The 17,930-nt window shown below is 39.1% G+C and overlaps 1 protein-coding gene across 1 annotated transcript in view; it reads right to left on the bottom strand.

The window, feature by feature from the left end:
• zgc:77784 (uncharacterized protein LOC402947 homolog) overlaps positions 1 to 17,930 on the bottom strand; it is a 206,847-nt gene that overhangs the window by 130,211 nt on the left and 58,706 nt on the right. Inside the window, exon 4 of the mRNA XM_061878097.1 lies at positions 14,302 to 14,628. Within this exon, the coding sequence (XP_061734081.1) occupies positions 14,302 to 14,628 (327 nt within the window). The remainder of the gene's footprint in view (positions 1 to 14,301; positions 14,629 to 17,930) is intronic.

The following is a 17,930-nucleotide window of genomic DNA, read 5'->3' as shown; positions in this document are numbered from 1 at the left end:
CAGAATCGCTCTTGCTGCTAGTGTGCATGATTGTAAACAATGTGCGGATGCGAGGAGCCATCACACCGGTGACGTCACGCGCACATCGGCTTCTACCTCTGGTACAGGCAAGGCTTTTTTTATTAGCGACCAAAAGTTGCTAACTTTATCGTGGATGTTCTCTACTAAATCCTTTCAGCAAAAATATGGCAATATCGCGAAATGATCAAGTACGACACATCGAATGGACCTGCTATCCCCGTTTAAATAAGAACATCTCATTTCAGTAGGTCTTTAGTGACCATAGGACCACCTGGTGATGCAAATACTGCCCTTACAAGGAAAGACTGCCTAGACCCATTTTAGATCGGGGGGCCACGTGGGGAGAATTCTACTCCAAAGTGGACAGGACTGGTAAAATCAAGGCACAATAACTTAAAAATAAAGACAACTTCGGATTGTGTTGGATTAATTGCAAACTTTGTGTTTCAATGAGTTACCGGCGAGCAGACAAAAGCTGTCTTTAATCCTACCAAGAAGAAGGCTTGTAAAACTCCACTGTGTAGGATGGGAAGTAACATAACGTTTTTCTGTATATTTGATGTATTGTAATCCACTGGAAGATTTTCTCTTGACCCGAACTCAAATCAATCAATAAATGTTTATTTATATAGCCCTAAATCACAAGTGTCTCAAAGGGCTGCACAAGCCACAACGACATCTTGGTTCAGAGCCCACATAAGGGCAAGGAAAAACTCACAACCCAGTAGGGATGTCAATATAAATGACTATGAGAGACCTTGGAGAGGACGGCAGATGTGGGTGACCACCCCCCTCCCCTTTAGGGGAGACCGGATGCCATGGACGTCGAGTGGGTCTGACATAATATTGTGAAAGTTCAGTCTATAGTGGATCTAACATAATAGTGAGAATACAGTCCATAGTGGGGCCAGCAGGAGACCATCCTAAATGGAGACGGAGATCTACAAAGCGAAGAGGAAGCAGGACCTGACCCACCTCCAGAGAAAGTGGTGACCCTCACCCCATCATTGTTTGTGAATTACTTAGCATTTCATGGAAGCTGCTTTTATACCCAATCATGGCACCCACCTGTTCCCAATTAGCCTGCACACCTGTGGGATGTTCCATATAAGTGTTTGATGAGTATTCCTCATTTTATCAGTATTTATTGCCACCTTTCCCAACTTCTTTGTCCCGTGTTGCTGGCATCAAATTCTAAAGTTAATGATTATTTGCAAAAAAAAAATAGTTTATGAGCTTGAACATCAAATATGTTGTCTTTGTAGCATATTCAACTGAATATGGGTTGAAAAGGATTTGCAAATCATTGTATTCTGTTTATATTTACATCCAACACAATTTCCCAACTTATATGGAAACGGGGTTTATATATCTACAGTAAATACCGTAAATAGGCGATTTTTTAATGCATTTTTAAAGTGATTTTGTTACGCTCGGGTCGCATGGCGGCGATCAGTTGCATGTTCCCAAGATGCAGAATATCGAGGTAAAAGTATTTAATGTAACTCAAACACAAACAAAGATGAGTGCCGCTGGGAAAGCACCGAAACAAAGGGAAGGCTATGCAAAAAACTAACTAAAACAGACAGGTGCAAAACAACAAAACAGATGCTGGACTAGGGCTGGGCGATATATCGATATAAACGATACATCACAGGTTTGTCTCTGTGCGATAAAGAAAATGACTATATCGTGATATTCGAGTATGTGTTCTCACACAGTTGCTTTTAGCTGTGGGCATTACATTACTGGCGTTTCTCACTCCTTCTCGTCTCTCCTTTTCAGAGACGTAAAACAAGCCCGCCTTCTTACATACGTCACATACTGTCGAACGTCTAGCGTCAATACACTCTCGCCGAGAGCTAACGTTAGCATGGCTAACGTTAGCTGAGGCAGGTCGTGCAAACGGAGCGAGTTGAGTGACATAACAAGAGAGAGAAGATGCAAAAGTGATCACAAACGGAGGAAGAACAATTAATGTCCAAAAAAACAGCAGGGGGTCCAATATCTGGCGGTGGTTTGGCTTCAAGTGGGAAGATATTCAGCAGACAACAGCAATATGAAAAGTATGCAGCAGAAGTGTTACTACAAAAAGGTAGCAACAGTATTAATTTGTTATTTCATTTAAAAAGTCACCCGTGAGAGAATGAAGAGTATTTAATGAATACAGTTTTGGTCAATTGACTTAGTTGTGATTTCCCTCTCTGCATGAAAGTTTAATAGTAGCATATATTAATGCAGTATGAAGAAAAATGTTTGAATGTAGACACATAGAATCATCATACTGATGTGATTATATGCATCAAATGTTCATTCAAGGCCAAGGCAAAATATCGAAAGATATATATCGTATATCGCAATATGGCATAAAAATACCGCGATATTAATAAAAGCCAATATCGGCCAGCCCTATGCTGGACTATTGCAAAAACTCACGGCAAGAGGAAAGAGCGTCCACATGAATGGGTTGTACGGTATACCGGTATTAATACAGTACCGCGATACTAATTAATCTTTTTCAGTACTATACCACCTCTGAAAAGTACCGGTCCGTCACCCACCCGTGCCCCCGTCATGCCATTGCTGATTTACAGTAAATGAACAAGTAGATTAACACTAGAACTCCCAGGATTTTATATCGTATAGTGTGAATAAATTGAGAACAGGAAGTGTATAAAAGTTTTAGCAACTATTATGTAAAAGAAAAGGGGTAGGATTATATAAGCTCTGCTCTGTGATGTATCATGTTGTATGCATGCATGTTCCAAATAAACTCAAACTCAACTCAACTCAAGGGGCACTGCCATGCTAATGACCAATGTGGCCAAAATAGCTCATGTGACTGCAACCGTTTACATAACTATTTTATTTAGGAAAAACTTGCAAAAATAAACATGTTTCCTGTACCCTAAGATTATTTGGTTAAAATAAAGCCAATAATGCCATTTTTTGTGGCCCCTTAATGTATAAAAGTACCGAAAAGTATCTAAGTAATTAGTCTGTACAGTCATCCACAATGAACAAGCATCGACACAAACAGTAAGGTATACTTGTATAGCGCTTTTCTACCTTCAAGGTCCTCAAAGCGCTTTGACACTATTTCCACATCCACCCATTCAAACACTGATGGAGGGAGCTGACATGCAAGGCCCTAACCACCACCCATCAGGAGCAAGGGTGAAGTGTCTTGCTCAAGGCCACAACGGACGTGACGAGGTTGGTAGAAGCTGGGGATCAAACCAGGAACCCTCAGGTTGCTGGCAAGGCCACTTTCCCAACCCGCGCTACGCCGTCCCCAGTAGAACAGATGTGTTGGTATTCATTAGTGCTCAGTTGGAGTTTCAGGCTCGTTCTCCTCCCACCACCTGTTGTCTTGCCACACACATTTCTAAAAAAAAACACCAGCTTAAAACTGCCTCGCATTAGCGCACGCACACACACACACACACACGCACACACACACACACACTTGCCAGCAGAGCTAATTGGGGCACTTTTTAGCCCACAGTCAGCACCTCAACCCTTATTAGGGCCACTTATATGGGGGCCCTCTCTGACGACCACCATGTTGGCTTAACATATAGAATAGAAGAGAAAATACTTTATTGATCCCTGGGAGAAATTTAGCCCCACAGTTCGCTCACAATAAATAATAAAACACAAAGTATCTTTTTAACATGTGAATAATATAAACACAGTCTATTATACAGCATTATTCACATGTGAATAATATAAATACAGTCTATTATACAGCATTATTCACATGTGAATAATACAAATACAGTCTATTATACAGCATTATTCTCTTGTGAATAATATAAATACAGTCTATTATACAGCATTATTCTCCTGTGAATAATATAAATACAGTCTATTATATAGCATTATTCTCTTGTGAATAATATAAATACAGTCTATCATGCAGCATTATTCTCTTGTGAATAATATAAATACAGTCTATTATACAGCATTATTTACATGTGAATAATATAAATACAGTTTATTAAACAGCATTAATCACATGTGAATAAAAAATACAGTCTATTATACAGCATTATTCACATGTGAAAAATGAAATATAAATACAGTCTATTATAAAGCATTATTCAGATGTGAATAACATAAATACAGTCTATTATACAGCATTATTCACATGTGAATAATATAAATACAGTCTATTATACAACATTATTCACATGTGAATAATATAAATGAAGTCACATGCTATTATGCTATATAATAGACTGTATTTGTATTATTCACATGTGAATAATATAAATACAGTCTATAATACAGCATTATTCACATGTGAATAATACAAATACAGTCTATTATATAGCATTATTCTCTTGTGAATAATATAAATACAGTCTATCATGCAGCATTATTCTCTTGTGAATAATATAAATACAGTCTATTATACAGCATTATTCACATGTGAATAATATAAATACAGTTTATTAAACAGCATTAATCACATGTGAATAAAAAATACAGTCTATTATACAGCATTATTCACATGTGAAAAATGAAATATAAATACAGTCTATTATAAAGCATTATTCAGATGTGAATAACATAAATACAGTCTATTATACAGCATTATTCACATGTGAATAATATAAATACAGTCTATTATACAGCATTATTCACATGTGAATAATACAAATACAGTCTATTATACAGCATTATTCTCTTGTGAATAATACAAATACAGTCTATTATACAGCATTATTCTCTTGTGAATAATATAAATACAGTCTATTATACAGCATTATTCTCCTGTGAATAATATAAATACAGTCTATCATGCAGCATTATTCTCTTGTGAATAATATAAATACAGTCTATTATACAGCATTATTCACATGTGAATAATATAAATACAGTTTATTAAACAGCATTAATCACATGTGAATAAAAAATACAGTCTATTATACAGCATTATTCACATGTGAAAAATGAAATATAAATACAGTCTATTATAAAGCATTATTCACATGTGAATAACATAAATACAGTCTATTATACAGCATTATTCACATGTGAATAATATAAATACAGTCTATTATACAGCATTATTCACATGTGAATAATATAAATACAGTCTATTATACAACATTATTCACATGTGAATAATATAAATGAAGTCACATGCTATTATGCTATATAATAGACTGTATTTGTATTATTCACATGTGAATAATATAAATACAGTCTATAATACAGCATTATTCACATGTGAATAATACAAATACAGTCTATTATATAGCATAATAGCATGTGACTTCATTTATATTATTCGCATGTGAATAATGCTGTATAATAGATTATTATTCACATGTGAATAATATAAATACAGTTTATTAAACAGCATTAATCACATGTGAATAAAAAATACAGTCTATTATACAGCATTATTCACATGTGAAAAATGAAATATAAATACAGTCTATTATAAAGCATTATTCAGATGTGAATAACATAAATACAGTCTATTATACAGCATTATTCACATGTGAATAATATAAATACAGTCTATTATACAGCATTATTCACATGTGAATAATACAAATACAGTCTATTATACAGCATTATTCTCTTGTGAATAATACAAATACAGTCTATTATACAGCATTATTCTCTTGTGAATAATATAAATACAGTCTATTATACAGCATTATTCTCCTGTGAATAATATAAATACAGTCTATCATGCAGCATTATTCTCTTGTGAATAATATAAATACAGTCTATTATACAGCATTATTCACATGTGAATAATATAAATACAGTTTATTAAACAGCATTAATCACATGTGAATAAAAAATACAGTCTATTATACAGCATTATTCACATGTGAAAAATGAAATATAAACACAGTCTATTATAAAGCATTATTCAGATGTGAATAACATAAATACAGTCTATTATACAGCATTATTCACATGTGAATAATATAAATACAGTCTATTATACAGCATTATTCACATGTGAATAATATAAATACAGTCTATTATACAACATTATTCACATGTGAATAATATAAATGAAGTCACATGCTATTATGCTATATAATAGACTGTATTTGTATTATTCACATGTGAATAATATAAATACAGTCTATAATACAGCATTATTCACATGTGAATAATACAAATACAGTCTATTATATAGCATAATAGCATGTGACTTCATTTATATTATTCGCATGTGAATAATGCTGTATAATAGATTATTATTCACATGTGAATAATATAAATACAGTGTAGTATACAGCATTATTCACATGTGAATAATATAAATACAGTCTATACTACAGCATTAGTCACATGTGAATAATATAAATACGGTTTATTATATATTTAAGTACAGTCAAAAAGGAACATATACATTATACAAATATGCCTTACTAGCTGGAGGAAAGGAGATTAGAACAAAACAGACACATATTATTACAGTTGCTAACTGTGCGGCTGCAGGGGGAAGCGTGCCTTTTCCAAAACGAGGGTAATGTCATGGTCCGGCGGCACACAAACCTCAACATTACGTGCAATTTAAAAGAGGCAGTATATACTTCATATCTTCATGCAGCTTGGAAAAACAGTATCTTAGGGAGCAGGAGTTTATTTTTTTATTTCTTTAAAGATGAATGCAAGATGCAGATGAGGCCAGCCAGGCAGAACACGCTGCCTGTCAGGAAGCCTCTACATGCCGCACGATAAGAAATGTGTTTTTTTGTGTTTCCCAACCAGGGAGATTCGACCTCGCTAATCTGTTCTGCTCCTTCCCCAAACCGACCGTGCGGACTAATCCATTCCCCAGGCACCGGAGCGAGCGGCCGTTTGGTCTCAGGGCCGACCCGCGCTGGCACAATTAGCGACGAGGCAAAACAATGGCACGCGTCCCAGACCGGAAAGAATAATAGCGGCGGCTCTGTGGAGTACGGCGAGCGTAAGCCCGTATTGTACACAGCCGCGCCGCAAAGACAAAAGATGTGTATGCTTTCGCACGCCAATCTCATATCGATCGGAACACAAGTCCACCAGTGTTCAGCGACAATAAACGTAAAATGTTCATTTGTAATAAACCCAGTTCTTTATTATTTTCTGCCTCAGATAAAGAGCTTATTTTTCCTAGAATATATTGAAGCGATTTAATGACAAACAAACCTCTTATTATGTTTTGCACATGGTGAATGTTTATATTCATCTTGGAGAAAGCAAACTACCAGTTTTAAGTACAAACCGTGTTTCCATATGAGTTGGGAAATTGTGTTAGATGTAAATATAAACGGAACACAATGAATTGCAAATCCTTTTCAAGCCATATTCAGTTGAATATGCTACAAAGACAACATATTTGATGTTCCAACTCATAAACATTGTTTTTTTTTCCAAATAATCATTAACTTTACAATTTGATGCCAGCAACACATGACAAAGAAGTTGGGAAAGGTGGCAATAAATACTGATAAAGTTGAGGAATATTCATCAAACACTTATTTGGAATATCCCACAGGTGTGCAGGCTAATTGGGAACAGGTGGGTGCCTTGATTGGGTAGAAAAGCATTTTCCATGAAATGCTAAGTAAATCACAAACAAGGATGGGGTGAGGGTCACCAATTTGTAAAGAAATTGTCAAACACTTTTAGAAAAACATTTCTCAACGAGCTATGGCAAGGAATTTTGGGATTTTACCAAGTACAGTCCAGTAAAATCTTTAACAAGTTCAGCGAATCTGGAGAAATCACTGCACATAAACGATGATATTACGGACTTTTGATCCCTCAGGCGGTGCTGCATCAAAAACCGACAGTGTGTAAAGGATATCACCACATGGGCTCAGGAACACTTCATAAAACTACTGTCAGTAACTACAGTTGGTCGCTACATCTGTAAGTGCAAGTTAAAACTCTACAACGCAAAGCCAAACCCATCTATCAACAATATCCTAAAACTGCGCCGGCTTGGCTGGGCCCGAGCTCACCTAAGATGGACTGATGCAAAGTGGAAAGGTGTTCTGTGGTCTGACAAGTCCACATTTCAAATTATATTTGGAAACAGAGGAAGTGGTGTCCTCTAGAACAAAGAGGAAAATAACCATTCGGATTTTTATAGACGCAAAGTTCAAAAGGCATCATCTGTGATGGTATGGGGGTGTATTAGTGGCCAAGGCATGGGTAGCTTACACATCTGCGAAGGCACCATTAATACTGAATGGTCCATAAAGGTTTTGGAGCAACATATGTTGTCATGCAAGCAACGTTATCATGGACGCCCCTGCTTATTTCAGCAAGACAAGTGTTACAACAGCGTGGCTTTGTATAAAAAGAGTGTGGGTACTTTCCTGGCCCGCCTGTAGTCCTGACCTGGCTCCAATCAAAAATGTGTGGCGCATTATGAAGTGTAAAATACGACAGCGGAGACCCTGGACTGTTAAACGACTGAAGCTCTACATAAAACAAGAATGGGAAATAATTCCACTTTCAAAGCTTCAACAATTAGTTTCCTCAGTTCCCAAAGGTTTATTGAGTGTTGTTAAAAGAAAAGGTGATGTAACACAGTGGTGAACATGCCCTTTCCCAACTACTTTGGCACGTGTTGCAGCCATGAAATTCTAAGTTAATTATTATTTGCAAAAAAAAATAAAGTTTATGACTTTGAACATCAAATATCTTGTCTTTGTAGTGCATTCAACTTAATATGGATTGAAAAGGATTTGCAAATCATTGTATTCCGTTTATATTTACATCTAACACAATTTCCCAACTCATATGGAAACAGGGTTTGTAACAGGATAATGCAATTATTACTTACTATGGACTGGACTCTCGCACTATTATGTTAGATCCACTATGGACTGGAATCTCACACTATTATGTTAGATCCACTATGGACTGGACTTTCACTATTATGTTAGATCCATTATGGACTGGAATCTCACACTATTATGTTAGATCCACTATGGACTGGACTCTCACACTATTTTGTTAGATCCACTATGGACTGGACTTTCACAATATTATGCTAGATCCATTCAATATCCATTGCATCGGTCGCCCAGGGGGTAGGGGTCCCCACATCTGCGGCCCCCTCCAAGGTTTCTCATTGTCCCATTGGGTTGAGTTTTTCCTTGCCCTGGTGTGGGATCTGAGCCAAGGATGTCGTTGTGGCTTGTGCAGCCCTTTGAGATACTCGTGATTTAGGGCTATATAAGTAAACATTGATTGATTGAATCGTAGATGCACCGGACTGCTTCTAAAATGCCCATAAAAAGTGGTACATGTCTGCTGCCTCAGTATATGGTCTGTACTTATAGAGGGCTTCACCGTACCTGGAATGATACCCAAAGCGCTCCTACGCTATAAATCTGAAAAGACACAAAAAGGCCGTGACTCGGATGGACGGAAGCTGGAATAGAACCCGGAACCATCAAGTTGCTGGCACCTCCGCCGCTTCATCTGCGCCACGCAGCCCCTGCTGCCTGTTTGATAGCAAGACGCCACATGTCGGAGCATGATAACACCAACGTGCGGTAAATGATCCAGTGAAGCTGAGCAGTAGATGCAAAATCCACATTTTAGTAAGGCGGTCTCTGCACCAGTTAAGAATAGCACGTGCATTGTTAGAATAGAATAGAAAGTACTTTATTGATACCTGGGGGAAATTCAGCAAGTAGTAGATCGCACGCAACACGCCCACCAAATAGTACAGGCAATTTTATAGATTGCTCACGCTATGTAGTGGTATTTGGAACTTAGCAATCAGACCCTAATGGACTAAAATCAAGACTATGATCATAATGAAATGCCCTCAGCTATCTCATCATCGGTGTGTCAGGTATTCAAAAGAGCAGTGGCGGGCCGTGCGTTTGCCCTGACGCCACACCACAGTTACGTCAAGACAAACAGCCATGACATATTCAGTAGAGGCCAAAGTTTGAACACGCCTTCTCATTCAATGATGTTTCTTTATTTTCATGACTATTTACATCGTAGATTGTCACTGGAGTCATCAAAACTATGACACCTGGGAAGTGAAAACCCTTTCGGGTGACTACCTCTTGAAGTTCATGAAGAGAATGCCAAGAGTGAGCAAAGCAGTAATCAGAGCAAATGATGGCTATTTCAAAGAAACTAGAATATAAACTGTATTTGTTATTCACATGTGAATAATGCTGTATAATAGACTACTGATATTATTCACATGTGATTAATGCTGTTTAATAGACTTTTTATATTATTCACACGTGAATAATGCTGTATAATAGACTATTTATATTATTCACACGTGAATAATGCTGTATAATGGACGGTATTCATATTATTCACATGTGAATAATGCTGTATAATAGACTGTATTTATATTAGTCACACGTGATTACTGCTGTCTAATAGACTATATTATTCACATGTGAATAATGCTGTATAATAGACAATATTATTCACATGTGAATAATAGCGACTTGTCCAGGGTGTACCCCGCCTTCCGCCCGATTGTAGCTGAGATAGGCGCCAGCGCCCCCCGCGACCCCGAAAGGGAATAAGCGGTAGAAAATGGATGGATGGATAATGCTGTATAAGACTATTTATATTATTCACATGTAAATGATGCTGTATAATAGACTATTTATATTATTCACATGTGAACAATGCTGTATAATTGACTATATTATTCACATGGGAATAATGTTGTGTAATGGACGGTATTTATATTATTCACATGTGAATAATGCTGTATAATAGACTATATTATTCACATGTGAATAATGCTGTATGATGGACGGGATTTATATTATTCACATGTGAATAATGCTGCATTATAGACTGTATTCATATTATTCACATGTGAATAATGCTATATAATAGACTGTATTTATATTATTCACACGTGATTACTGCTGTTTAATAGACTATTTATATTATTCACATGTGAATAATGCTGTATAATAGACTATATTACTCACATGTGAGTAATGCTGTATAATAGAATATTTATATCATTCACAAGTGAACAATGCTGTATAAAAGACTGTATTTATATAATTTAAAAGTGAATAATGCTGTATAATAGACTGTATTTATATTACTCACATGTAAAAAATATGTTAGTGTTTATTGTGAGCGAACTGTGGTGTGGTATCTGAACCAAATAAACTCATAAAACCTTTGACCTCGGCTACTCCCAGCCATCATAACGTTGATTAATATATAAAGCAAACCCTCTTTCACTTGTGCTCCTGCTGTATTATGCTCTTCATAGTAATGGTGCCTGGAAAAAAGACACGTACCACTGCACCGAGAATAGCAAGATATTCAATTAACGGTTGCAAAAGAGAGCTGGAACGCATTCAAACCTCCATGGCCACTGCACAAAAGGGACGCACGCTATCTTTATGTCGCTGAGGTGATTGTGTTCATGTGTTTGGATGAATAAAAACATAGCCAGGTAATAGAGTGTGATTTATTAATCGTAAAATGTTATGGACGTTTGTTTCATTTTTAGTAGGGAATGAAGTCAGGGATGCAAAACAAAAAACTGCTTAGTTTGGTGCTCAATGATATTTCAACCGAAGCACTAAATCGTAATTGTAATCGTAGTTGTCACTAAATAGAATTCTCAAATAAAAATAGAGATACCGTATTTTCCGGACAATAGTGCGCACCGCCGCTGAATGGTCTATTTTTAAATTTTTTTTCATATATAAGGCGCACCGGATTATAAGGTGCATTGCATTAAAGGAGTCATAATATTATAATTACTTTTCTAAATGTAAAAAAGTTCCTTGTGATCTACATCAGGGGTACCCAACCTTTTTCCCCACCTGGGACCGGTTTAATGTAAGCATTATTTAAGATGAAAAAAAGGCAAAAAAATGAGCATGAAAATTCAACTCGCTATAACACTTAAGCACTTAAGTAGGCACCTTGATGGCATTTACTGTAAACTAGTGTTTCTTAACCACAGGGTTGGCCCGCAAGCGCCCCCTAGAATTTAATATAGCTTGTGTTTTTCAGCTATAGTCCGCATATGCCACAGCGGTACTTAGTTGTAATATAGTTTTCTACCACTTGCGGCAGTAATGACAATAGAAAACAAACAAAAGAAGTATGGCGCTAATGTCATAGAGAAATGTCTTAAGCGCAAAAATTATGACTCAAGTGGTGATGCTGTATTTTCCCTTGCACTTTAATTTTTATTGACAGTATAGTTCAACATATGTATTGTTAATTTAGTTGACTTATTTTAGGACAACATGTTATATATCGTTTGTAAATGTCTAATCAGCCTAACCTAAGCCTAAGGTTTATTTGTTAGATTAATGATATGATCTTTGTGATAATAATATAATAATAATAATAATATATAATTTTATAAGGTAATACACTGTACATAAGTTAGATATTTTGTTTTTATTGGATATGATTAAAATCAAGAGTAAGATGACTAATTTAAAGTTAATATTGGAGTTTCAATGTGTAGTGGAAAAGCTGGGTCCTGAGATCAAACAGGTTAAGAGCCACTAATATATATGACGACCCTGCAGATGGCAATTAGCTCTTGGCCACAATATGGCATATTCAAGTGTTATATGTTCGTTAAGGTGCATTAAAGTACAATAAGAAATAGTCACTTACTATGAAGAGTTGTAAAACACATCTATAAACAAGCTCATTGGTGTGTTTACCGGGACAAACAAAAGTTAAGTTGGACAAAATGTGTTTATAAATTAATTAATGTTTCTGTGCGGCCCTGTAGCCAATGCGTCACACACCGGTGGTTGGGGACCACAGGTCTACATAACATGTAATTGTGGTTCTTTGGTCAACATGTTGCATAGATGATGTTTTACACATCATCTTCAAGTCGCTTTCTGACAGTCACGTTTTGTGGGCGGGTCTTATTTACGTGCTTCCACTTCGACTGCGTATAAGTAAGAACTTTACACTACTTTATATTATAAATGGCAACAGCGGAGGATGAATGTCACATAACAAAAAAAAGAAGAAGCTTTTCAACTATGGCATTTACATGGACTACAAAGGCGGATACGTGCACATTTTCAGGACTTATGCAGATCCCAAATACGGATCAGCAGGTACCAGAAGGTAAGAAAAGTTGCTTTTGCATAATATTGCGAAACAATCACCCGATCATATCTTATCTTATACGCACACCATAATAATACTCCAATGTTGAAGCGCAGTCCAATCCATCAAGCGGTGTGGCTTCATAGCTTACCAAAGTCGTACTAAAACAATTTGATAGTTCTTCCTTCAAGGTACTCAAAGCATTATTTCCACATTCACCCATTCACACACAGATGGCGGGAGCTGCCAGGCAAGGCCCTAACCACCACCCTTCAGGAGCAAAGGTGAAGTGTCTTGCCCAAGGACACAACGGACGTGACAAGGTTTGTAGGAGGTGGGGATCGAACCAGGAACCCTCAGGATGCTGGCACGGCCACTCCCCCAACTCCGCCACGCTGTCCCCATATACAATGTTGGTGTTTATTTGAGTCACACTGCAGTCTACACATATCTCTTATGTTTGACTGCCATCTACTGGCCACACTTATTATTACACCATGTACAAAATTGTTAGAATAATCATGTACAGTACATGTTATCGCACAACTTTAGTATGCCTAAAGTCTGTTGTTATAGTTATTAACTATTGTGCTCAAGCTGTACTTTTTCTATCTGCGCAAGGACAAAAACTTCTTGTCAGAGCGGTGGCCTCAGTCGCAGATGTTACCTTTGTTTTAGCCAAGGACTTCAAGGACCTCAAGGCAGATAAGACGACAGCATGCAGACGAAGCAGAGACAAGGCGAAATCACAAGGCCCCAGCACATTCAGTCACGTATTGTGCGTACTGGAGCTGCTTTGCATGATATGTGTGACCACTGCTTTTAGAGGCGGCCTCAGTGATGTTGACTGGGGAACTCCTGAATAAAAAGAGGGATGCGGGAGCTGTACCTTAGAGCGTAGGGCGAGACTGTGACTAAGTGAGCAGCTCCATGCGTTCTCCTCATGAGCTAAATTGAACTCTGTCTCTGCATGATTCCTTACTTCTTGTCTGTTTAATAGATGTCATCGGTGTTTGAACTTGACAACTAAAATACTTAACTAAAATAGCTTTTGAGGTCGGTAAGCACAACCAAAATGATTCCTTACATTAGGATTTTAAGTGCGCCTTATAGTCAAAATCAGTTGTCAAGCTCCCAGGTCAAGACCCACATTCACACATAACGAATAAAAAAACACAATCTTACTGGCAACTTCCAGCGAAGCGTTCCGACTGATGGCCTCCCCCAGGTAGTTGCGCGCCACACAGGTGTAAACGCCCTCGTCTGGTTTGCTGCGCCGGCCGTGCACAATGCGCAGGAAGAAGAGCGAGCCGCTGGGCAAGAGCATGCGGTGAGAGCGGGGGTCGTCTTTGTCCGTCTCCACCCTCTCGCCGTCTTTGTACCACTCCACACCGGGAGCGGGTCGACCATCCGCCTTGCAGTTGAGGGTGGCCGGCTCCCCCTTGGAGACGATCAGGTCAGACGGGTCCTCCAAAATCTGGGGGGCGCTGTCCTCAAAGCGCACGCGAGACCCTGGGAGATGGAAATGTGGACATCAATTATTTGGAAATTAATGTACATGTTCAAACCTAAAAATAAATATTGATTTATTTTATTTTTTGAAAAAAAATATTTATAATTAGGAACGGTTATTAAACAACACAAAAAAATAGACAAAATTGTATAAAATGTAAGAAAAAAAAGGCTGACTTATTGAAACAAGTTTAGGAATACTCGTCATATCATTTTAAAGTCAGAAATAAGATGTTTGCAATAACTTACTTTTATGTTTTACGATTACTATTTGTGCAAGATTATATATTTTTTTCTTGTTTTTGTAAGTTTTTCCAACACAAATTTACAACTTTTTTTTACAGTATCATCACTTTTGTCCCCTGATATATATCCATAATTGTCACAATCTGTTGGTGGTGAACACCTGGATGCATAGATGGCAGGCATATTGCAGGTAAAAACATAATAGCACTAATAGTAATACAACTAATAATAAAAATAGATTTTATTCGTAAAAAGCACTGCGATGAGGTGGCGACTTGTCCAGGGTGTAACCCGCCTACCGTCTGAATGCAGCCGAGATTGGCTCCAGTGACCCCGCGCAACCCCAAAAGGGACAAGCGGTAGAAAATGGATAGATAAATGGATTGTAAAAAGCACTTTAAATTGAGCAAACAACCTCAACGTGTTACAGTGTATTAAAAAAAACAAAAAGATAATAAACATACATAAAAATAAAAACTAGAACTGGCACGCATATATCTAAAAAGAAGGCTTTTTTAAAAAAAAGAAGGGTTTTTTAAGCCTTTTTAAAAAAACATTCACAGTCTGTGGTGCCCTCATGTGGTCAGGGAGAGCCTTCCACAGACTGGGAGCATTGTTTCTCGGAGGTTGGAGGAGATAAGTCTGTTCGTCTGGAGGAGAGCAGTTCTTTGAAGTAGAGGGGGGCATTTCCACTGAGGCACTGGTGGTTAGTAGGGAGACTTTGTATTCAACCCTGAGTGGAACAGGAAGCCAATGAAGGGATTTGAGAACTGGTCTGATGTGGTCGTATTCCCGCACTCTCATCAGGATCCTAGCAGCACTATTCTGTAAGTACTGCAGCTTCTGAATGTTTTTGCTCGGGAGAAGTGAGTTGCAGTAGTGTAGCCTAACATCAAAACATGATTTTAATAGGATAACTGTCAGGTAAAGGGGGCGACGAACCCTGAGATGCAGAGACGGCAGGCTGGATGCAAGGAAACATGATTTAATGTCAGAAAAAAAACGCAGGAAAACAGGAATCAGGAACCGGCAACCAGGAAAACTGGAAACAGCTAACAGGAACCCATGAAACAAAGAGCTAGGAGACAGCAAACGTCAAATAGCTATCAGGAACCATCAAACAGGAACAGCTCACAACAAACAATACTCCAGTGCTGACCGGAGGGCGAGGCAGGTATAAAAAGTGGCCTGATTGGCAATTTCCACCAGGTGTGCCAGACTGCCAATCAGGTACAGGTGAGGGAAACACGCGCTCAGGGAGACATGCGGGGGAACGAATCAAAGAGTGCTAACAGGATATAGAACAGAGGAAAAACTAAAACATAACCAAACTGTCAGTGAGAAGCTTGACAATAACAGGAGACAGAATAGCCGGGACCAGGAACAGGGAGTCATGCGACAGGCTATCCAGATTGCAATCATCGAGCCCTGACTGGAGGGCGAGGCTGGCGTAAATGGCAGCCAGCTGATTGACAACAGGTGTGGCCAGGCTGCCAATCAGCAGCATATGAGGGATAACAGCGCTCAGGGAGACAAGCAAGAAATGGAACCAAAATTTAAGAACTAGCACATAAACCAACACAGGAGGTGACTATGACGTGCGCATTTTCCGTGCATGCGTACTAGGTCGCGTTGCGTCGGCGGACTGTGGGGTAGAGGGGGTCTTAACCCACCGTTGTGTGTGTGTGGACAATGATAAGGTTAGGTGGGATTTACCCTGGATAAACTTAGACTTAGATCTGGTTAATGTAATGTGCACCTCCAAGTCCGAGTCCATGTTCTCACTCGGAAAAGGGTGGAGTGCCATCTCCGGGTTGGGGAGGAGACCCTGCCCCAAGTAGAGGAGTTTAAGTACCTCTGAGTCTTGTTCACGAGCGAAGGAAGAGTGGATCGGGCGATAGACAGTCAGATCGGTGCGGTGTCTTCAGTAATGCGAACGCTGCATCGATTCGTTGTGGTGAAGGAGGAGCTGAGCTGGAAGGCAAAGCTTTCAATTTATCGGTCGGTCTATGTTCCCATCCTCACCTATGGTCATGAGCTTTGGGTTATGACCGAAAGGACAAGATCACGGGTACAAGCGGGTGAAATAAATTCCTCCGCTGGGTGGCGGATCTCTCCCTTAGAGATAGGGTGAGAAGCTCTGTCATCCAGGAGGATCTGCTCCTCCACATGGAGAGGAACAAGATGAGGTGGTTTGGGCATCTGGTCAGGATGCCACCTGAATTCCTCCCATAGGGAGGTGTTTCGGGCACGTACAAACGGTAGGAGGCCAAGGGGAAGACCCAGGACACGTTGAGAAGACTATGTCTCCCGGCTGGCCTGGGAACGCCTCGGGATGCCCCCAGGAGGAGCTGGACGAAGTGGCTGGGGAGAGGGAAGTCTGGGCTTCCCTGCTTAGGCAGCTGCCCCTGCGACCTGACCTCGGATAAACGGAAGAAGATGGATGGATAGATGGATGGATGGATAAAGTGATGATAAAGTGTATTAAGCCAGTTAAGACACACACTGAAGTGATGATGCATTCCAAGTCCAAGTCCATGGTTCTCGCCCAGAAAAGGGTGGAGTGCCCTGCCCCAAGTGGAGAAGTTCAAGTACCTCTTAAGTCTTGTTCACGTGTGAGGGAAGAGTGGATGGTGAGATCGACAGGCTGATCGATGAGGCGTCTTCAGTAATGCGGACGCTGTATCGATCCGTTGTGGTGAAGAAGAAGCTGAACCGGAAGGCAAAGCTCTCAATTTACCGGTCGATTTACGTTCCCATCCTCACCTATGGTCATGAGCTTTGGGTTATGACCGAAAGGACAAGATCACGGGTACAAGCGGCCCAAATGAGTTTCCTCTGCCGAGTGGCGGGTCTCTCCCTTAGAGATAGGGTGAGAAGCTCTGTCATCCGGGGGAAACAAAGTAAAGCTGCTGTTCTTCCACATGTAGAGGAGCCAGATGAGATGGTTCAGGCATCTGGTCAGGATGCCACCCAAATGCCACCCTAAGGAGGTGTTTCGGGCACATTCGACTGGTAGGAGGCCACGGGGAAGACCCAGGACAAGTTTGGAAGAC

The sequence above is a fragment of the Nerophis ophidion genome, linkage group LG18 (assembly GCF_033978795.1).
Source record: "Nerophis ophidion isolate RoL-2023_Sa linkage group LG18, RoL_Noph_v1.0, whole genome shotgun sequence".
Lineage (NCBI taxonomy): Eukaryota > Metazoa > Chordata > Actinopteri > Syngnathiformes > Syngnathidae > Nerophis > Nerophis ophidion.
Note: the sequence above shows the minus strand (reverse complement) of the source record. Positions and strands in the feature narration are given on the sequence as shown.